This window comes from Monodelphis domestica, chromosome 2 (assembly GCF_027887165.1).
Source record: "Monodelphis domestica isolate mMonDom1 chromosome 2, mMonDom1.pri, whole genome shotgun sequence".
NCBI classification, from domain to species: Eukaryota; Metazoa; Chordata; class Mammalia; order Didelphimorphia; family Didelphidae; genus Monodelphis; species Monodelphis domestica.
The window spans coordinates 283,118,391-283,141,291 of record NC_077228.1 but is presented as its reverse complement, the minus strand read 5'-3'; the positions used below and the strand labels follow the sequence as shown (position 1 = coordinate 283,141,291).

Sequence of the window (22,901 nt, the reverse complement as noted above, 5' to 3'; positions counted from 1 at the left end):
CTCTCATAACTTGAATTCTAGGATGCTAGGTGTCTGTAGTTTTTGTTCACGGTCTTCCAGGATCTAATGTGATCCAGGGTGGGCAGGACTGGTGTTCTGGCTTGGGGTGGGTTGGAAGTGGGTGTGACAGTAGAGTGAATGGAGGGGGGGCAGACTGGGGCCTCAGCTGTGGGCCTCAGAAGGCAGGGGTGTGACTCTCATTTCACATCTTCTATTTCCGCATTCACCTTGAAGCCATCAGGGCTAACAGGGGCAGCTTTGGATGGGAGAAGCAGAAACAAATAAATGAAGGAGAATCCCTGGCTGAGGGCTGGCCCAGCCGGTTTTCCCCAAACAAGTAAAGCATGATTCTCCCTCTTTCCCCAACCCATGACACCTGGGGCCCCTGCCTTGTTATCATACAGCTGGGCTCATTGGGCAGTGTCAGTGACTCTTAACTGTCTTGCAGAGGCAGTTCTGACCTTAATTCTTTACAGAAAACAGTGTGTGTGTGTGTGTGTGTGTGTGTGTGTGTGTGTGTGTGTGTGTATGTGTATGGGGGATGGGAACAGGCATAATTGGAAGGGGGAATAGGATATGAAAGTGGGGGTGGTATTCAAAAAGAAAGGAGCCCCAGAGGATCCCCAAGAGTCTCATCCATCAAAATAGGAGGGATTTGGGAAGTGTTGTGGAATACAGGGCACAGAGTTGACCTTAGAGTTAAGAAGATCTGGTTGCAAGCCCACAGCTCAAAGGAAGCCTTTCCCACTACCACTTAATTCTAGTTGCTTTCCTCCTACTGATTATTTCCCATTTTTCTTGAATATAACTTGTTTGTACATAGTTGTTCAGATGTTGTCTCTCCAACTAAACTATGAGTTCCTTGAGAGCAGGTACCATCTTTTGACTTTTTCTGTATCTTCACTACTTTGCACAGTGCCTGGCCCACAGATTTACTGAAACATACTGTCTACACAAGTCACTTGACCTCTCAGTTTTCTAGTTAACTCTCTGAGACTATAAGGATTTTTTGTTTTTTAAACTTTTACCTCTAATTGACATCTAATTGACACAAGTATTGGTTCCAAGGCAAAAGAGCTGTAAGGACTAGGCAACTAGAATTAAGTGACTTGCCCAGGGTCACAAAGTTAGAGAGTATCAAAGAATAGATTTGAACATAATATAAACTTTTTTTTAACTCTTACTTTCTGTCTTAGTACCATCTCTAAGATGGAAAGGCAAGGACTAGGCAACTGGGGTTAAATGACCTGCCCAGGGTCCCACAGCTAGGAAGGTGGAGAGAATTAGGATCAGAGCTCATAAGGTCATCGATTTAGGACTGGAAAGGACCTTGGTTGCCAATGTCTTTCCCATTTTACAGACAAGAAAACAGAACAGGAACGGGGAGGTGACTTATCCAAGATGACCCAGGGAGTAAGTAAATGGCAAAGCTGAGATTTGAAAACCCAGGACCTTGGCCCTCAAGTCTAGTGTTCTTTCCATTATTTGGGAAGATCTTTGAGTTGACAGGATCCTGCCCAGCCAACCTCAATCACAGAATGCCCAGGAAATGACCCACGTGGTTCCTAAGTCAGTCACCCATCTACTCACATCCTAGAAGTGCACACACTCGGGTCCTTCCCGACCCAGAGGAGGGCACAGCGGCAACTCTCCAGGCACTACAGGCTCCCTCCAAACCCCACCCCCTAGAGTTTTCTCCCAAAGGAGCCTCCTAGAAGTTAGACTTATCCCATCTCCTCCCCCTGGGCCCTTCTCCTCCGATGGTACTCAGCCACCTAGGAGACCGGGTGATAGAGGGTGCCTGGCAGGGGAGATACAGCACTGGACTTTCTGGGGACCAGGGAAACGAGGCTGGAGGGCTGGAGGAAAGGCAGTTTGTCACCCGGCAGAAGCTCCATCCTCATTAAGCCAGGGGCGGGAGGAAGGCCCAGTTCTCCTCCCTCTTTCCCCTCCCCCCAGCCTGAGGGATCAGAGGAGACAGACGGATGGAGCAGAAAGGGATGGGGGGGAGGGAATGAAGGAGTGGGTGAGAGTGGGGGTGGGGAGAAGGAGATGCGTTGGGGGGAGGGGATTAAGAGTCGACTCCTACCTGTTGCTGCTGAAAGTGCAAGAGCTCCACAGGGCTCATCTCGCCGTTGCTCTCCCCGCCGGCTCCCCCATCTCTCCCCGCTGCTGCTGCTGCTCCTCCTCCTCCTGCTCCGGTCACAGTTCCTGCCGCTCCAGCGCCACCACCGCCACCATCGCCCTGGCTGGAGAGACTGCTGACTCCGTTCTGACCGGACGGAGCCGACCTGATTGTCTCCGAGGCAGATTCCACCATCATGTCGATCTATCGGGACCTGGAGGAGGGGATGGGGGTGGGGGGGGGGGAGTGGGAAAGAGAGGAGGGGCTGAGACTCGGGAGCTGGACCGGCCAAGCTGGCTCCCGACCTCCAGGCAGTTTTGTGTCCCTGATACCACATGCCCCAACTGGAGTCTGCTTCTCAGGCACCACCCTCATCCCATCCAACCCCCCTCCCCCAAATTCTGCAGGCAGACATCCCCTTGTATGTAGCCTCCTCCCTCTTGGCCTGAAGCTCCCCGAAGCCCAGGCCAAGGAAGAAGTTGAGGGTGAGGGAGGATGGAATTAGCCTAGAGCCCAGCCCCAGAGTGAAACTGGTATTAGGTACTCTTTTGTCCGTATCTTCCCTCGGGTTTGTGGAGATCTCCGGCCCTTGGGAAGGGAGAAGGCAAAGGAAGGATGCTTTACTGTCACATTCCCATTAAAAACCCAATTCCTAGGATAAGGCCTTTGGAGTTTAGAAGACCTGGGCTCCAGGCCTGCCCAGCCCTGTCCTCACCTGACATAATTCATAGGAGGAAGTTCAAGGTTGAGGCAAAGGGATTGACAGGAAGAAATTAAGGTGACTCCCTCCAACCCCTAGAAATTAACATGATTGTGGGGGAGAGGGGTGACCAGATTATAGGATCAAAGCCTAGAATGGTCTTGAGAGACTGACCAACTCAATCCAATAAACATTTATTAAGTGCCTTTTATGTGCCAGGATCTATGCTATTCTGCCAGAGATACGCTTAATAAAAAGAATCTGGGCCTCCCTTCTTTTCCCCCACCCACCCCATCCTATTCTACAGGTGAGGAAACTGAGATCCCAGAGAGGTTCTCAAGCCCCACCCCCAGCCAATCCCACTTTTCTTTTGGGAAAAGAGCCAGCTATGTTTTTCCTCAGGGTCTTTGATTGAGAACCTAAAACACCCAGGATAGAGGGTTGTTCTTCCAATCTTATTATACGGATAGCTTCTGTGTATCATAGAGAACATGGAAAATAGTTGGAAAACAGCCAGCTATTGAGAGGACACATCAACCAACCCCCTAAGTCAAGCCTCTGCCAAAGCTATGGCCTCAGGACTTTTCCTTCTTCCCCATAAGGAGAAATTGCCATTCCTTCTTTGGTTGACCCAAAGCTACTGGTTTCTGTTCTTTTAGATTATCCATTTTCCTGAGAAATAAGAGGACTGGGGAGAGTATCCTGGCAAATTCTGTGGAGTAATAGATTTGGAAGTAAAAGCCCTGAGTTTGAATCTTGTGACTCTAACTTAATAATGTGTAATCTTGAGCAAGTCATTTCCCTTTCTCTGAGCCTCAGTCTTCCCATTTATATACTGAGGAATTGGACTAAGTTCCTAAAAGTCCCCCTCCCAGCTCTAAATCGATAATCCTATAATTCTAGGTGGCACATTAAGCACCTACTGTATTCAAAGTAGAGCAGTAGGAGCCTGGAGGAAAATATAAAAATTAGAGAAGACATGCTCTTCCCTCCTTGCCCCTATTCTATTTTCCAAGGAAAACAATTTCCCTAGATCTCAGTTTCTGCAATGGTTAAATAAGGGAGTTAAACTAGATGGGAGTCTAAGATCCTTTCCAGTCCTCAGTTTGTGGTACCATAAACTGGTCTACTTGCTATAGACCAAATTAACATTCCATTTCCAGCCTTCATTCCTTGCTGGGTTTTTGTTTGTTTTTTAGACAAACAGGGTTAACTGACTTGCCCAGGGTCACACAGCAAGGAAGTATCTCAGGCTGAATTTGAACCCAGCTCCTCCTGACTCCAGGCCCTGTGCTCTTTCCCACTGATGCCATCTCAATGCCCCCTTTATTCCTTTCTTAGCACAGCCTTCCCCCCCCCCCATGCTGAAATATATCCTTACCTCCATTTCTTAGAAATCCTAGCTTAATTCAAAGGTCAGCTCCTGTCCACTTCCTAACTGAATTTCTTAAACCAACTAATTATTTTTCCTCAAATAAATTTGTGTATAATAATGTGTATCCTACCAGTACAATGTATACTCCTTGAAAGCAGGGACTGATTTTCATTTTTCTTTGTATTTCTAAAATCTAGCCTTGTACCTTGCCCAGAGTAGGTACTTAATAAATGCTTTTTAAGGGTTAGATTGGATTGTTCCTGCACTCACAGGGGATATTAGAGGGCCATGAAATGTAGTGGAAAGCATCCTGGATTTGGAATCATGAAATCCGGACTGAAATTATTACTTTAGGCAAGTTATTTACCGTGCCTATGCCTCAGTTTACTAGTCTGTAAAAAAAACACTAGTTTTTTTTTTTAGTTGAAATCCGACAATCTTGCACATACACAGAAAACTATAAAAGAAAATAATACTTCAGTGTACTTATTCAGGCCTGTCTCTTTGTGGCTCTGCTTTGGGGTTTTCTAGGCAAAGACACTGAAGTGGTTTGCCATTTCCTTCTCCAATTTATTTTACAGATGAGGAAACTGAGGCAAACAGGGGTAAGTCAATTGTCCAAGGTCTAGGCTGGATTTGAACTCAGGAAGATGAATCTTCCTACTCTAGGTCTGGTGCTCTACCTACTGTTCCGCCTAACTGCCCTTCACAAGTGTACTAGAGAGCTGCAAAGTTTGAGTTACCTGTGGGGAAGGTCATTCATCAACCATCTGGGAGAACATAGAAGTCTTATTGGACTTTAAAGGCCAGGTAAGAATTCAACAGGTAGGGAGGGCAAAATATATATAGCCATATAAGGAAAGGCACTGGGGCATAAAAGAAGGAAGGCGCATGATCTAGTTTGGATGAAGGAAGAATATGTAAAAGGTGGGTATAAGGTGAAAGGAAGGGTAATACCAGATTATGGGTGGCCTTGAAGCCAGGCTAAGGAGTTTGAGCTTTATTTGGCTGGCAATAGGGAGCAAATGAAGAGAAAATGACTAATCCATGCATAAGGATTTATGTGTGTGTCCATGTGCTTGTTGCTCTTATGTTTGTGAGTTTCCTGATGGGTTTGTGTTCCCGTTGTATTGCTCCCCAGACCAGCCTCCAGTCACCCTAGGGGGAGGGGAGGCCAAAACTGTGTGGTTGGGGGCTGCAGCAGGGGCAGAGGCCTGGCCCTGGTAAGGGTGATGGTTTGGAAGAGATTGAGCACTCTGGTCTCCAGCCTTAATGGCAGTGTCAGCCTGAGGGCAAGCAGCTGAGGTGTGATTGATGGGACTTCGGTGGCCTTCCTCTACAGGCTCAGCTCTCACCAAGAGAGCTGACCCCCACCTCTGGCCACCACCGGCCAGACTGTGGGGCCTTCAGCTCCTTCCTAGACTCAGGACCAGGCCAAATCTGACAATGTTGTAAGGGAGTAGGGAGGGAAAGAGAAACTGGGGGAAGAGGTGTGCAATTCACAGGCTTCCATCTTCTTGGCTATGAGAATCAGAATGCTGATTCTCAAAGCTATGGTGGGACCAGTAGGCAGAATCTGGGCAATGTGGAAGGCGGATCCAACAGCTACCCTCCTAGGAAGGAAGGGGACCCCCCTCCCCCCATACATACACACTACTGAGTCACCAATCAAATAGCTGGGTAACAAGTTTGGCGAAAGACACTGGAAAAGAGGAAGAGAGAAGAAAGCTGAGGGCTCCCTTTCTTTTCTACCCTTTTGGGGGGGGGTGCAGAAGACAACCAGTGAACAACATAATTGCTGCAATGTGGCGTGTAATAATAGCTATTCAAGGGCCGATCATTCATATTAAACAGGGTGAAGCAAGCCTCTCATTTGCATGCTTGAGATTATATGCATTTGAAAAGTCATTTCCGCAGGGTGTATGAATGACATTAATTCCCATGTGGAGTTCTCCGTTCCCTCCTAGAGCCCTTGCACTAGCAGACACACACCCGCATACCTCCTCACGCAGTCACTCACTCCCACTCACATACCCCCACTCTCAGTACCCTAACACACACTCTTACACTCATACAAGCACACTCCACACCCCCAGCCTTCCTTTCCTCCAAGTGTGGCAATGGGGCTAGGATATTGGGTAATCGGGGAAGGAGCAGGTTTAGATGTAACTGGGTTCAGCCGGCAAGCAGGTAGGGAGGGGAGGGTGGCTGTTTGTCTTGACCCAGCCCCATGGCCCAAAGAGTCAGTCACCAGTGGGGGGGGGGGTCAGGGAAGAAGAAAAGAGAGAATTGTAAAGGGAAAGAAGAGGGAAGAGAGGAATAGAGAAACCAGTGACAGAAAAAGAAGGGAGAAAAAAGGGGGAGGGAAATAAAATGTGGAATTAAAGGAAACTACTTATCCCCCTCCCCCCCCCCCAAATCTTCCTTAGACAGGAGACACGTCCAAATCCCAAATTCCTTTTGGTGACAGAAAGACCTGGAGCCCAGCTGGTGAGGCGAAGCCACAGGGGCCAGTTTAACTCATGTGCTCCTTTTCTCTCCAGGCTTACTGACAGGTCAGGACCTAATGGGTCTAAAGGAGAATTTCTCCTCCTCTACCCAAATCACCCCTTAAATGTCTCCTTTTTGTCCCCCCCCCTTTCCATTCATCCACCCTCCCTTCTCCTCCGAGTACATTCATTCAAGCAACAAATAGGTATTAAGGGCCTATTCTAGGTTCTAGAGGAAAGGCAAAGTTTAGTGAAACCCCAATCCTTCCGGCTCAGGAAGCCTGCAGCATGGTTGAGAAGTGCCACAAACACTCAAATATACATTTCATTCATCCTTTCATTCAGCAAATATCTATTAGGAGCCAGCTGTACATATAAGCACTGCTCTCAGCCGGCTTGCTGGACTCGTTTCCTAACGCTTTTATTAGGGCCATAGAAGGGTAGAGCTGATAAAGATAGTGGGTCTTGGAGCTTGTTAGACTTGGGTTCAGGTTTCCCCTCTGACACATGGGCTTGGTGTCCTGGGCATTCTGCATTTAACCTCTCAAAGGGTGCCTACCTGTATTAGCAGAGCTCCTTCGTGGGGGAGGGGGAGGTCCCTAAAACGAAGAAATCTTTCTGTCCCTAGCCTTTTATGGCCCCTGCTCTCACCCTCATGGCACTTTCTCTCTGAGGGTGGAAGAACAGAAGGTTTGCCCCGCCCCATCTTTCCCCTGATCCCAGGAGTGGCTCCCCGAGGCGGAGCAGTCAGTCCTTGCAGCTTGGAGACCTGGGAGTCACTGGGGCTCCTCCAGCAGCAGCTGGCCGGAGAACTTTGGGAAAGTGAGCCAGAGCTACAGCCACCCCCCTGGGTCTCGGGTCTCGGGTGGTTCCTAGGTCGACAAACTTCCGCTGGGAGGGTTGGCCTCACTCTAAGAACTGAGGGGTGCCGAACTAGAAACTCAGCCTGGCTCATAGCCATCCAAGGTCCATTTCTGCCTACCTAGAATCAATGGGTCGGGAGAATTTCAGGAAGAAGAGAAAAAACGCTCGTTGGGGGCAGGAACCAAGATCATGCCGGGCGCTTTGGGAGGAGAGGGTGCTGGAGTGGGGGTGGGGGGTGCGGGAGGAGACACAGAAACCTTTTGTGTCTTTTATCGGGACCATATGGCAGCGGGAGTATTAATTACCGTTGCTTTTTAATTAACAATCGCTTAATCTGAGCGGTAACATTTGCCACGACACCCCGTGACTCGCCGCAAACCCGCGCCGCCCGCCCTGCTAACTCATCAATTAATTTTTATTGACGTTTTCTTCCCCAAACAGGCACAATACCAGGGTTTTCCAATTAACACCTCCGCGATCTCTAATTAGTGCAATTAACAGACTGATGGATGCCCAGAGTTTCCCTGGGAGAGAGTGGAGCAGCCCCTGCAGGCTCCCCCAGGCGCGCGCTCCGTTAAGCGCACACATGCACACAAACGGGCCCAGCTGGAGGGCCTGGGTGCGTGTTTCTGCGTGTGGGCACATACTGGGAGAGGAATTTTGAAAAGTGTACCGGGGACCCTATAGCTGTTGAGCCAGTGCATCACACGAACTCACTTTTGGGCCCCTTCATGCCAGAGTGCATTTTGGCCGAGATGATGCAGTGAAAAGAGCCCCGGATTTGGCGTCATAGGACCAGGGTTTTTTGCTTCTTCCTAACATGCAGCGGGCTTGTACAGGAGTTTTTAAACGTGTGTGTGTATGTGATGGACCTCTTTGGCAGTCTAGTGAAGTCCTCAGAATATTCTCCCAATAATGTTCTCAAATGCACAAAATAAAATACATAGGACTACAAAGGAAAGCAATTATGTTAAAACTATAATTACCGTAAGTATCACAGATACATACTCTTAATTCATAGACCCTGGTTAAGAATCCCCTGGGCTAGGTGACCACAAATCTCTAAATCCTATGAACCTGGATCATGGGTGTTCTGGGCAGAAATAGGGAACACAAACACCAGCCTGGGTGAGCTTGCTCTCCACCCTTAGACCTTGGGGTTAGCTTTACATCAAGAGCATCCCAAGAGAGATGTGGGACAAACTTTCCCTCTGTTTATATAGGATACACAGTAATGTGTAACATTTCTAGGAAAGGCACCCCTTATCATGGTACAGAGGTGCCCCTACGTTTCTGAAGGCAATGCCAGCAGAGCACTAATTCTGCTGGGTCTTACCAGACTGGAAAGCTTGGAAGGTGAGCCCAGCTATCAAGTCTTCTAAGGATTAACCTATCTAACCTCTCTAAGGGTCATCACGACAAGGTCAGCTCAGCTACCTTTGGCCAGAGCTGCTCCTGAAATCACATAAGGCAAGGAGAGGCTGTGATGTGCTATTGTGGAAGGGCAAGAACAGCCCATGACACAGGAGATCATTTGAAATCTATAAGGCAGTTTTCTTATTGATCTGGACCCTGAATTCACTTGTGTAGGAGAGAGATCCCAGTGAGAAAACTCTCCCTTATCGATCCTTTTACCATTTCAGTTATTCTGCAATTTATTGTCCTGGAGAGTTATCTGTGCCCCACTAGGCTGACTTCCTCAGGGTCACATTCAGTAAGTATCAGATCTTCTTGACTGAGACTTGATTGGCTATTAATTTCACCATGCTGCCTCTCCAAAGTTTTACATATTTTCCAGAGAAAGGAACTAGAAAAAGGTGGAATCCTAGGCAGACCATTGCACCCAGACACCAAGCTCAGGCAGCCCTGTGCTTCAGTGGAATGAGCATTTGACTGGGATTTGGGACACTTGAGTTCTAGTTCTTACTTGCTGTGTGACCTTAAGCAAATCATTTAATTTCTTGTGACCTAACTTTCATCAAAGGAAAAAAAGAAAGGGTGGGATTAGATTGATCAGTATTTCCAAATTAATTTTGGGCTAATGTTGAGTTTGATCCCCAGGGAATCCATAAATGCTGATCCAGGACTCTAGGAATATAAAATAAAGGGGATAGGGAGGCAATTTGGAGAAGTACAAAATATTCTTTAAGATAAAGGAGGCAAAGGGGAATTGGGAAATATAAATTGGAATTAAGTCTATTTTATATCAAAAAATTGTCTAAATATATTTAGTGTTTCCAATACATGCATAAGACCATATTTAATCATTTGGGTTGGGATTTCATTCATAAAAGGGAACTCTTTAATGAGGAAATTTCCTCTAGCAATGTAACATGTCATTGGCTCTGCAATTTATGATCTTAGAGTGTTACCTAAAACATTGAAAAAACTAAGTGACTTGCCCAGGGTCACATACCTACTATGTCTCAGTGGTACAACTTAAACCCAAATGTTTCTGGCTTTGAGCTTGATCAGCTATTTGGTGTGGTCCTTCATATTTAACACTTTACAGGGGAGGAAATAACTCTAATATCGACATTTTCTCCATTTGCATGGAACCAGAATGTCCAGGTCTTGGAGAATACAGCTGGTGACTAAAGAATCACCCCTCTAAGTTCCCAGATAGCTTAGAATTCAGAGCACCTAAGTGGCATAATAGATAGCTTGCCAGGCCTGCAGTCAGGAGGACCTGGGTTCAAATTTGGCCTTAGATACTTCCTAGCTTTATGTTCTTTGACAAGTTGCTTAACCTCAATTGAATACCCCTTGTCCTGCCTTAGAATTATTGCTAGGATAGAAAGTAAGGGTTAAAAAAAAGTCTTGGAGTCCAGATCTGGGCTTATTCAAAGAGAGATGAAATGTTGCCCATGTGAGGCATCATCTTCCCCTTTCTAACCATGGAATCTAGTGGATCCTGATCTGGTAAGAAGATGTGATTTTAGAGTTACATTTCTTTACCCTTCCCCACCAAGGGCTTCAGCACCAAGGGTAAGGGCCAAGTTACCCATGTTAAAGGTAGTTTGTGGCCACTGTTAGAGTGCAGGACCTGGTGTCAGGAATACCTTGGGTCAAACCCAGCTTGACCATTCATTTCTCTGAGCCTCAGTGGCCACATCCTTTCCATATTTTTACAAATGAGGGTTGAGAGTAGGTGCAAGAGCCTAAGAGATGTTCAGAGTCTCTTGACCGAAGCACTCTTTCCTCAGGGTTAAACATACTGATATTTCACTCAATTTAACTCAGCAGATACCTATGGGTAAAGGGGGGGAGGGGGGAGGGGAATTTTCTTGAGAGCTAGCTGCCCCTACATCCCCTACAACTTTGCTCTGGTTTGGACACACAAGGTACTATGGAGAGATTTTCTTTTGTACCATTTTCCCTCTTCTCTTCTCTAGCACCTAGTCTTTGGTGCTCTGGAAACTAGACATTATCTGATGAACATTCAGTCAGAAGCTTGAGATCTTCAAAATGGGGAAGCTGGGCCAAGGTCCTTGGAGGTACCTGAGAAATGGGAATGGCATTAGAGATGGGGAGTCTCAGATTGTAGGGTTTACATCCAACCTTGTAAAACTAGGGAACTAGACAATAACTAAACAAAGGAGCCAGATTAAGGACATGTGAGCATGAAGAAAGACCCATAGACCTTCTCAAGATCCCTAAGAGGATCTATTCTCCCCTCTCCATATATATTCATGCTGGTAACCTCTTTCCAAATTAGAGTAGTTTCCCCAAAAGAGGAGCATGACCTTCTCCCTTACTGCAGGAGGTTTCCCTGTTCCCCTGCCCCAGTGCCACTGAGATTCATTCTGACAGTCTCAATTTCCAGGCCTCAAATTCCAGAGACAGGCATGCTAAGAAATCTCTCCTGTTGGTTTTGCTCATCTCTGTTTTCCCACTTGAGAAGCTAAAGCAAGTGGCACACGCTGCTTGGAATGAGAGCTGCTTTGCCTGGTCCATCCCTGTTTAATTGTTACTCTGAGTCTTCCCCTTGTCTCTCTCATAATGTGCTCAATGCCCAGGACCCTCACTTCTCCTTGGGGACTAGTCAGTCTGTCAAAGATTGACTGATCCCACAATGAACATAGGATCATAGATTTAGAATTGTAAGGGACCTCAGAGGTCATCGGGTCCAACCTCCTCATTTTATGGATAAGAAAAGCAAGGCTTGGAGAAGTTAAACAACTTGCCCATTATCACAGGTATTAAGTGGCAGAGTTGGGATTCCAAACCAGGACTTATGGATCTAGGCCCCTCATTCTTCTCAATGGTTCATGCTGTCTCCCCCACAAAAATAATAACCCCCCTATATTTGTATGTAGTATCTGCTATCTTATCTGTGGCTTATTTGACTATTCCAGAGTCTTTTTCTTCATCTGTAAAATAAGAAGGTTGAACAAGATGATCTCTAAGGTCTAGTCTAGCTCTAAACCTATTATTCTATAAGGTTGGCAGAGGAAGTATTATTATCTTTTTTTAAACTCTTAACTTTCATCTTAGAATTGTCTAGGGTATATGGTTAAACAAAACCCTAGAATATCTGGGCTAGGATCCCAAGAGATTGTCCAGATCAACCTCCTCACTTTACAGATTTGGATACTGAAATACAGACAAGGGAAGTGACTTGCCTAAAGAAACCCAGTGGCTGAGCCAGTGTTAAAATTCAGGTCATCTGTTTCCCAATCTATAGCTCTTTCCTTTATACCAATGGGCACAGGTAGTCAGTAAATGCTACCCCATCCTTTAAAACTCAGCTCAGTGGACAGAGAGACAGGCCTAGAGATGGGAGGTCCTGAGTTGGAATCTGATCTCAGATACTTTCTATTGGTGTGACCCTGGGCAAGTCAATTAATCCCAGCTGCCTAACCATTACCATTCTTCTGCATTGGAACCAATATTCAATATTGATACTAAGATGGAAGGTGAACATTGTTTTTAAAAAAAAGAACCAATACTAGGACAGAAGGTAAGAGTTAAAAAAAAAAAACCACCTCAACTCAAATGCTACCTCCCTCACAAAGTTCTCCAAGGCCACCTCATTACTAATGATTTTAAACTATGAGCTCTTTCTTTGAAGGACTCCCTTTTGCTGTCTTTGTATCCTTAGCACTTAGTCTAGTTCCAAGCACATAGTAGGTGTTTAATAAATGCTTATTGGGGGAGCATCTGGGTGGCTCAGTAGACTGAGAGCCAGAGCTAAAGACAGGAGGTCCTGGGTTCAAATAAGACCTGACACTTTCTAGCTATGTAACCCTGAACAAGTCACTTAACCCTCATTGCCTAGCCCTTGCTCTTCTTCCTTGGAACCAATACACAATACTGATTCTAAGATGGAAGGTAAAGGTTAAAAAAATGTTTATTAGCTGACTTTCTCCTCCTTCCCTTCAGAGTCCACAAAATATTTCCTTTGCTAACTCTACTACACCTCAAAAGCTATTATATAACTATTTTGTAGAGACCTGTCCCTGATACCAGAAATCAGGTCTTGTCTAAATTTGTATTTCCTTTAGCACTTCTTGAATTGGCAAGTTCAGTGGAGACAGTTAAATATTTATCAGGTTGTGTTGTGTACTAGACAGGGATTCAGAAGATGGAGAAATCATAGTGGACACAGTGGTCAGGAAGTGCTCAGTGTACCAGATTGTCCTTGAGTTTCTAAAGGGCTGGTAAGAAGAGAGAGAGCCAATAGAGTAGGAAAAGGAAATGTAGACTGTGGGGAAAAAGGAATGTGCAAGGTGTAGACCAGTATGGATGCAGGTAAGTCACTTAGATGGGGTAACACCTCCCAGGGTTTGGAAGAATATGTCGTTGGTTTTTTCTTTTCTTTTTTTAAGCCTTACCTTCTGTCTTAGAATCAATCCTAAGTGTCCAATCCAAGACAGTAGAATGGTAAGGGTTAGGCAATTGGGATTAAGTGACTCACTCAGAGTCATATGGAGAGGAAGTATCTGAGGCCAGATTTGAACCCTCTCCAACCCTGGCTTTCTATCCATTGAGCCACTTAGCTGCTCTTTGAACTTGAAGAATCCTACCCTCTCCCCGGCCCTCCATGCTCTGATCCTTCAGGGCCATTGTTGCCATATTGTATTCTGCCTCAGAGGTGGCAGGAAAAGAAGTCTTCTGGAACTTCCCTTGATATCTCTCTTCACCTGATCACCCTCTGGCTTTCTCCAGCCAATGGCCAGCCCTCCCTACTTCCCTCCACACGGAGGGACACAAATACACAGCAGATTTGGCACGCACCACGTGGGGCACACCCCAGACACTCAACAGACCCTAGCAGGGTAGCTCCCCCTTCACTACTCATTTCCTGCCTTCATCTAGAAAAGAAGAATTAACAAAAAAAAGGAAGAAAGAAAAAGGGGAAAAAAGACCCCACTCCATCTCATTAAGAAAGTAAACACAAGAGCCGTCTAAGTGTCTAATTAAGCTTCTAATTAGTCCCTGCTTGTTACTAATGCAAATTAGATTACTCCGCTTAACTACAGCATGTCCACAACACCCTTGTTAATTGCGGCCTTTTGAAATTAAATTACTCCCTAATTAGCATATCAAAGCCATTGATTCGGAGCCAGGAAAGATGAGGGCAGGAGAAGGCGAATGCCAAGTTTGGTTAATCAGAGACCGTTAATAAAATAGTGATGTCTTATGTGGGGGCTGAGTTTGGGGGTGTCCTATTGCAAAGGGAGAGGAAAAGCTGAGCCCAGGCCCCCAGGTGTAGTTTTGGAGTGTGGTTCCTTAAAGGAAGCATAGCACCAAGGAGCTCCAGATGGGGCCTGAGTAGTGGACACTGGGCAAGGAAGATTGGGCAAGTAGTCAGTGCTGCTCACCAAGGAGGGGCCTGTCACATCGGGCTCTCCACTTACCAGTCCTTGGCTAATTTCTCCCCCTGGTTCCTCCAAGCCCATCTCTTGTCTCACAAAAATAATGAAATTTAATAATTTTTAAAATGATTAATATTTAAGAAAAGTGATTGGATGACCCAGTGGAAAATCTCTTAAGGGTGGGATCAGAAGGTCGGGGTTCTAGTTTTTCAAGCCATCTTTCATATCACAGGCAAATCCTTGTGCCCTTTGTGACTCAGTTTATTCATCTGCAAAATGGGTACAATAATACTTTCATTACCTAGCCTACTGGGTTGTGAAGTTCAAATTTGCTAAAGCATGTAAGTGGCAAAAAAAATGTAAGTTATTACCATTATCATCTTATTTAGGGAATCTTCCACCAATATTCAGAGAAGTTGAAGCCACTTCATCAACACCTGACAACTGCTCCCCAGTCTTCACAGTTTATAGCTCTTTCTTCCCTCACTCCTGAACCAGTTCAGGTGGACTAGACTGACAGACTCTTTGTTCCCTTCTGTTCCAGCCACTCTGGAAGGGACCCCCTTCCCTCCCTTCAGCTGTGACCCTAAGAGCTAGACTCACTCTAGGCATCTATCTCTCCTGGGGCCCCAGAATTCTGTCAGACTACCCTGGGCATAATGCCAGAGGAGTAGGGACATCTCAGGGCATCTCTCATCACCTCCTTGTTCTGACTAGCACCCAGCACCATGCTAAGCACACAGGAGTCATTCAGTAAATACTCCACTGGTCAGATTCCAGGCCAGATTTGCTGAGCTTTCAGTCCCTACCCAGAGCTCTTTGCAACAAAGATAAGGAAATTGGGTAGATGTTAGGGGAGAAGGGATAGGGCAAAGAAGAAGTTAGGAGGTGCTCAGGTAGTCCTGCCTTCATTTTCTGAACTAAAACTTCTCTTGATACTGTCAGAAATGTTTTTCTTCCTCCAACCTTAAATACCACTTTACACTTGCCTTAGGCTCATACTATTCTATTTTGCTCTATGATCACTGCATCACTTTCTCCTTAATCCATCCTTCATACAGATGCCAGATGAATCTTCCTTCCTTCCTTTCTTTCCCATACCTTAGAATCAATGCCAAGTAGATGGTAGTTAGATGGCTCAGTGAATTGAGAACCATGCCTGGATATGGGAGGTCCTGGGTTCAAATTTGACCTCAAACCCTTCTTAGCTGTGTGACCCTGGGCAAGTCACTTAACCCCAATTGCCTAGCCCATATCTTTCTTCTGTCTTGGAACCAATACTTGGTATTGATTCCAAGATGGAAAGTAGTTGTTTTTTTTAACCCTTACCTTCCATCTTGGAATCAATACCAAGTATTGGTTCCAAACAGTAGGATGGTAAGGGCTAAGCAATGGAGGCTAAGTGACTTGTCCAGGGTCACACAGCTAGGAAGAATCTGAGGTCAAATTTGAACCCAGAGCCTCCTGTCTTCAGGTCTGGCTTTCAATCCATTGAGCCATCTAGGTGCCCTTTCAAACCACTGAGCTACCTAGATGCCCCTCCAAATTAATTTTTCCTAAATTTTCTAATTTTTCTAAAAATGAAAATTCCTAATTTCCAAATCAGACAATTTCCCTAACTCAGAAATATTCACTGACTCCCTATGGTTGATAAGGGGAAAATGCTGATTCAATAGTCTGGCATTGAAGGTGCCCCCAAAATATGTCTCCAATCTACCTATGAAGTCTATTTCACTCTGCATTTTTAACCAAACAGGACTATAAGCCATTCCAAGAGCTTTTCCTGTCATCACTTTTGTCTTTTATCCTCAGCATCTAGAACAATTCCTGGCATTCAGTAAGCCCTTAAAAATGATTATTGAATTGAGTGAAGACACTGAGATCCAGAGAGGGAAGTTACTTGCCCAAGGTCACACAGCTTGACAGAGCCAGGACTAGAAATCAAGTTCTAACTTCAGATCCAGCCCACCTCCAGATGCTCTTTTAACCCAGAGATGAGTGGAATGGCCTGAAAAGTTCAGCTCCATTAGCCTCCATCAGGAATGGGAGCAGGGGTAGGGGGCACAAGTAAGGATACTGAATTTTCTTTCTCTCTCACCCCTCTTCTCTTATCAGGGGTTAGGGCAGGAGACAAGGGGCAGCAACCTGAGTTGGTTCATAAGGCAGCAGTGGCACAGCAGATGACAGCCATCTTTCTTGATGAGGGGTTTTTATTTATTTACTTAAGGGGGAAATAAACATGGGACAAGTGAAAAAGGAAAAGAGGATGAGACACTGAGAGGGGCTGAGAGTATATCAGGAGAGGTAGGTAGCCCCAAAACAGCCTGGCAGGAGCTGCTGGCATCAGAAAGTCTGAGTTGGTTGGTTTTATTTAGGAGGAAAGAGACAGACAAACAGACATAGGCAGGGTAGGGAGGGAAAGGGAAGAGAGAGAGACAGAGAGATGGGGAGACATACAGAGACAGAGGAAGAGAGAGGGAGGGAGGGAGAGACAGAGACAGAGAGAGAATGGGGAGGGTAAGAGGGGGGAGGGAGAGAGAGAGGAGGGAAGGAGAGAGAGAGGAGAAGGAGACAGAAAGAGAATGGGGAGGGGGGGAGAGAGGAGGAAAAGAGGGAGAGAGAGAGAGGGGGGGGGAGAACAAGCAGAGGGAGGGGGCACTCTGGTGTCCCATAGAGGAGTGGGGGAGAAAAGAAGGCAGCGCACAAGGGCCCAGCCGCTTCCCCTACTACCCCTGCCACACTGAGCTCTCTCCCAACGAGATTCAATTAATTGATAAGAAGAGGCATCAAATTAATTTCTGGAGGATGTGAGATTCTGATGAAGGGAAATCTCCTCGATGGGAATCAGAGTGGAGGGGGAGGTAGGAGGGGGTGCACAGCCCTTTCTAATCAGGCTCCAGCTACTTAATTAGGGGGGGAGGTTCTACTCTCTCCTAGGTCTCATTGTCCCCCACCCACACTGCACCATGGGAGAAGGTGGGGTCTATGATTGGACACACCGTGAGGTTCTGGTTCTGGTCATGTCAAAAAAGCAGTGCCCCCCCCTTTGGCCCAACTCCCATCCCTCCCCAACTCTTATTTCCTCAAGAAATCAAAAGAGCTATGGCCTAGGTGAAGGAATGGGCCAATGAACTAGGCTGGCTATTTCCAGCTATGATTTGGGCAAAGCAGCCTGTGCCCACAATTTGTGCATTCTGGTAGATATGCTTTATACTTTCAGAGGGCAAGAAGTTTTTTTAAAAAGGCATTATTAACAAGGCAAAGCAATCATTTTAGTTTTCTAAGAGTTGTTATGAGACCAATTTCCTCCCATTTTACAGATGAAGAAACTGAGGTATAGGGGTAGTGATTTTCCCAAAGTCACACAAGTAATTAAATGTTACCTCTTGCCTGAACATATTGATTTGGGAATAGAGCATATTTTGTATGCTTTACTGTGTGTGTATAGACAACATCCAGAGCCTTTATTTCCCTAGTCTCTGGCTCCCTTTATTTTCTATCACCTGTGAACAGGTCAAAAGGATGGAGTGGAGTGGGGAAGGCCTTCCATGGAGTAAGGGACATCCCCATTCCTAAGTATTCCTTGATGAGGACTGAAAGTAGGAGTTCCACATCCACCCCTCAGTTATTTTCCTAACTTCTTTCCCTTCCTCAGTTCTAAGCAAATACTTGCAGAGAGATGGGAGTCTAGGTCCTACTTTCAATGAGCTTAAACTCTGAGAGATCTAGTACTTTAAAACCACTAGATTTCTGGGATCATTAAGCTCAGCTCCTTCATTCTACAGATGGAGCAACTGAGGTCCAAGGAACGACTTGAACCAGATCAAACATAATAAATAGATTAAGATTTGAACTCAAGGCTGTCTGATTCCAAAGTCAGTGAATCTTTCCATTAAACACTCTCTCCCCAATAAAGCATTTGCCTAGAGCAAAGAAGTTGGGTAGTTAGTGTGAGAAGTGAGACTTAGGAAATCTTTTCTCTGAATGTATTGTGGGATGATTCCCTGAGGAGGCAACATTCTTAGACTTATAGATTTTCAGACCCCAAGGACATAGGAGAAGCTTTGTGGTCCCAAAAACAGTTTGCCTAGCCCTGGACCATCTGTCTTAGAGTTGTTACTGATAGAAAGTAAGAGTTTTTAAGAAAAGAAAAAAGAAATGGTGGAGAGGTTGTGGGATTCAGAATCAGGGAACTTGGGTTCAGATTCTGGCTGCCAACTGCTGCCAGTGTGACTTTACTCATGCCACTTCCTTTTCTCTTGGCTTCTCTTTTTCTAGAAAATTAAGTGTTTGGATGAGATCCATCTCCAAAGTCTCTTCCAAATCTAAGTCTTCCAATTGCATTTGCTAGTACTCCCATTAAGTCTTTTTTTTTTCTTTTAAAACTCTTACCTTCCATCTTAGAACCAATATTTTGTATCAGTTCCAAGGCAGAAGAGCAGTAAGGGTTAGATAGTGAGGGTTAAGTGACTTGCTCAGGGACCCACAGCTAGGAAGTATCTGAGGTCAGATTATTACCTAGGCCTGGCTCTCAATCCACTCAGCCACTTAGCTGCTCCCTCCCATGAAGTCTTTAATGACACACTGAGTCCTCTTGAAAAAACTTGGGTGCCCTCTTTAACTTAGGGCTTTAACTTCCTCCCCCTGCTTTTCCTCTCCTACCTGCGCTTGTCCAGTTCCTGGCAAACACGATGTTCCCACTTCCCTTGTCGAGTTGGATTCAGTTCAGGAAAGATGCCACCTGTTCTAGGACTAGGGAAACTTCAGGCAGCCTCTATGGTCCAACCAGGCTCTCTGAAGGACAGAAGCTGGTAGGCTGAGGACTGCTACTCCAGCTCTAGTCCCAGAGCCCCTGAGCAGCATCCCCTTACCAGATAGGCTCAGAAAAGAAAGGAAAGGAAAAAGAAAGAAAAGATCCCTTCTGATCTCCTTTTCTCTGCCCCCTTCTTCTCTGGTCTGAATATTAAAACCAAAAGATGTAGCTGGGAGAGAAAAGAAAAGGGGATGAGGGAGGATTGTTAGGACTTATCCTGAAGACAAAATAGGAGTGGGGTAACAGTCACAGACTCCAGAGGCTCTCCAATAATAAAAACTCATATATTCATAGCAATTTAAGATCTATAAATCACTTTCCTCAGAATAAATTTGAGAAAAGGCTAAGATTCTACATTCCCTTCCACTTGTAAATCCATGATCCTCATTCTACAGATGAGAGAACTAAAATGAAACAGCTCACATGGGCTCACACAGGCTTGTTGGATGCAAGGAAATCCTAATTGTTCTCTGTGATATGTGCCGCTGCCAGCTTCACCTTAGCAATCTAGCTCAGGCCCCTCAAGAAAGTGTGAACGATTGACATTTCACTACAGAGGGCTGTGAGCCTAAAAGGGAATAATATACCATTGCACCTTGAGGGATATCGCCATTTGCTGAGAGAATTTCTCAGGTCTCAGATCCTAAAGTCCTGAGGATTTGTCATTATTTCTGCATCCCTCCAGCTCCTAGCCTTGTGTGCCCTGCACAGAACACAGGCTTTTTGGTAAATCTGTGTTAAGGGAAAGATAGGGATTGTGCTCCAACTATACAGGGACACCATCTGAAGCCCAAGGATCTTGGTTTCAACCCTGGCTTTGCCATTTTCTACCTGTGTGACCCTGGGCAAACTCAGTTTCTCGATCTGAAGGGGAAAAACATGAGCTGTTGGCCTAATGGCCTGGTCCCCTTCAGCTTTAAATCAAAGGAGATCTCAAGTTAAGCAGGGAACCTTCACTTTCTCTGGACAGTGGAAAGTGGCCTTCTACCTGTCCTCCAGGTTTTTCCCCTCCCCACTTATTGGTATTCTCCCCCCACCCCCCACTTCCTTCGAGGATAACAGGATTCAGAGCTGGAAGGGACTGGGGAGACCATCTTGAATATATCTCTGGCATATTTTGGATGTGGAGAGAGTCTGCTTCCCTGGCCCAGGCCCCAGCAGTTCCACCAAAAGCATCCCTACCTCCATTTGAATTTAAAATAGGAACTACTCCCCGAAAGCACCTTTCTAAACAAGTCAACCCTAGTGAAGCAGAACTCTTGCCACAATGCTTCCCACAGCTGCCACTATCTTCCCTTCTCACCCTTACTCCATTTACCTCTGGGAACCCAAAATCAGAGGGAGAGTGAGCATAGGAGTAAAGAGGTACCTGGTGTGAAAACCTTTAGCAAGACTGAGATCTGGCTGTCTTAGCAGTGAAACACCAGTTACTGGGGGGGGGGGGCAAGGCAGGGGGGAGGCACAGAGCAATGCCCCACCTGGCTAGAAGTAGGGTAAGATACAGAGAGTTAAAAGACTGAGATTGGAGGGCAGCTAGGTGGTTCAGTAGATAGCTCTCCAGGCCTGAAGACTAGAGGTCCTGGGTTCAAGTCTGGACTCAGACACTTCCTAGCTGTGTGACCCTAGGGAAGTCACTTAACTGCCATAGCCTAGTCTTTATTGATTTTCTGCCTTAGAACTAATACATAATATTGATTCTAAGGTGGAAGGTTAGGGTTTAAAAAAAGAAAAAGAACTGAGGCCTAAAGTTAGGTCATTTTCAGTTGAAGAATATATGAGAACTATCAGGCTCTGAGTAAGGTGGGATGTTATAGAAAGGTCCATAGGATTTTAAACTAAAAAGAACTTCAGAGAACATCTAGCCCAGCTACATGATTTTGCAAATAAAGAAATAGAGGCTTAGGGACATGGAATAACTTGCTCAAGGTCACACAGCTACAGAATGAGATATCACTCCAGGAAAATAGCATCTTGTCTTCTGGACTCCTCTCTCCTTCCTGGTCCCAATCATAGAGCCAGGGACCCTCGAGGAAGTAGTCTCTTGGACTGGAGTGCTAATATTCTGTGGCAATTTGAACCTTTGAGTTTGAAGGTAAAAGGTTTGAGAATGAACTGATGAGGGAGCACAGGAGAACCAGAAGAGACAGCCAAAGAGCTCAGCAAAGATCTGTCATGAGAAAGTAGAACACAAAGATGCAAATGTTTGGGAAGCCAGACACAGATTGAAAGGGAGCAACTAAGAGGGAAGGAGTGAGGAGCTGGGAAAAACAAATGCAGAGCTGGTAGGGAAAGGACATAGGGGAGAGCAGCATGGACAAGGGAGCATTGGGTGGGGAGAATGTTAAAGAACAGAGAGGTATCCAGACTCACCTATGGCCTCCCTTTTTGGGGTCCCCCCACCACCCAGTTCTTCTCCCTAAGCATCTAGGTTTCCTTATAGATCTGAACCCTTACAAAGTCTATGAACCAGTATGAAAAAAAGGGATGTCTTTATTTTTCATTCACTCTCTTCATCTGATCAGCACTAAGAGAATGGAAGTCAGGGAGGTAGGAAAAGGTGGTAATCTGTGGGTAGTCAGACATTGTAGGATCTGATCAGTTTTGGGCACTGATCAGTTACTAGTTCTGGCTCCCCCCTTTGCCCTTATACTTAGTCCTAAGGAGATATTAATTCTATGTTAGTGCATAGAGGAAGAGAACATCACTCCAAAATCATGATCCCAAAATATCCATATTTGAGGCAGATTTGGGTGGTATTCTCACCCTGCTGCCACATCTCTAGAGAGCCTGACTGTTTAGGGAATCTAAGACCACATTACAGCAGGAGCTCAGAGAGCTCTAATTCCAGAAAAAGATAGGGTGAAGCAAGGAGATGGGGTGAAGAAGTCTGTCTCTCTTTAGAAGATATAGGAAGTGAAGGAAAGATATTTAGGTAATCAGGAGAAACATGCTTTAAAAAAAAAAGTTCTTCTTCTCTCTGTCTTTATCTAGAGTAATAAAACTGAAAATCCAGAATTGGCAAAACCCATGTGATATTAAGTTTATGTATATGGGCATCTGTCTTTTTGAAGGGAAATGGTGGCATGTAGCAGTGGGAGGAGGACAGTGATGTCCACCTGTCTACATTCACTGCTCTAATCATGAATACCTGACCAGGAGAGGAGAAGAGAGAAGGGAGGGGAGATAAAAGATTAGAAGAGAAGAAAAGAAGGAGAAAAAAATCAGAAGAGAGAGAAGAGGAGATCAAAGGAGAAAAGAAGAGATAGGAAATGAGATCAGAGGAGAAGAGAGAGAAATGGAGAGATCAGAGGAGAAGAGAAAGAAATTAAGAGATCAGAGAAGAGAGAAAAGAGGAGGGAGAGAAAAATAGAGGAGGAAAGGAGAGAAGGGGAGGAGAGAGATCAGAAAAGAAGAGATTAAAGGAGAGAGAAAAGAGAAGACAGGAGAGGAAAGGAGGGGAAGGGGAGAGAAGATTGGAGTAGAGGAAAGTAGAAGAGATCAGAGAAGAAGGAAGAGAGAAAAGGAGAGGAGGACATTCTTCAGTTTCTAGTATAACAGGGATAGAGAAAACTGTTCATTTGGTTCTGGTTGGGAGGAGAAGAGGGGGTTTCAATGAGATAGGAAACTGTTTTCAGGTTGGTGGAAATCGAGACTCAGAGATACTACTTGCCCAAGGGCACACAGGTAGAGTGGTAGACCCAGGATCCCAGTTCA

General features: G+C 45.5%; 1 protein-coding gene across 7 annotated transcripts in view; it reads right to left on the bottom strand.

Moving 5' to 3' along the window:
- The window catches only part of FOXP4 (forkhead box P4), a 102,292-nt gene that overhangs the window by 74,028 nt on the left and 5,363 nt on the right, over positions 1 to 22,901 (bottom strand). For all 7 annotated transcript variants that reach the window (XM_056818203.1, XM_056818205.1, XM_056818204.1 and 4 more), the window contains exon 2: positions 2,090 to 2,339. In XM_056818203.1, coding sequence (XP_056674181.1) covers positions 2,090 to 2,323 — 234 coding nt within the window. In that variant the 5' untranslated portion in view covers positions 2,324 to 2,339. The remainder of the gene's footprint in view (positions 1 to 2,089; positions 2,340 to 22,901) is intronic.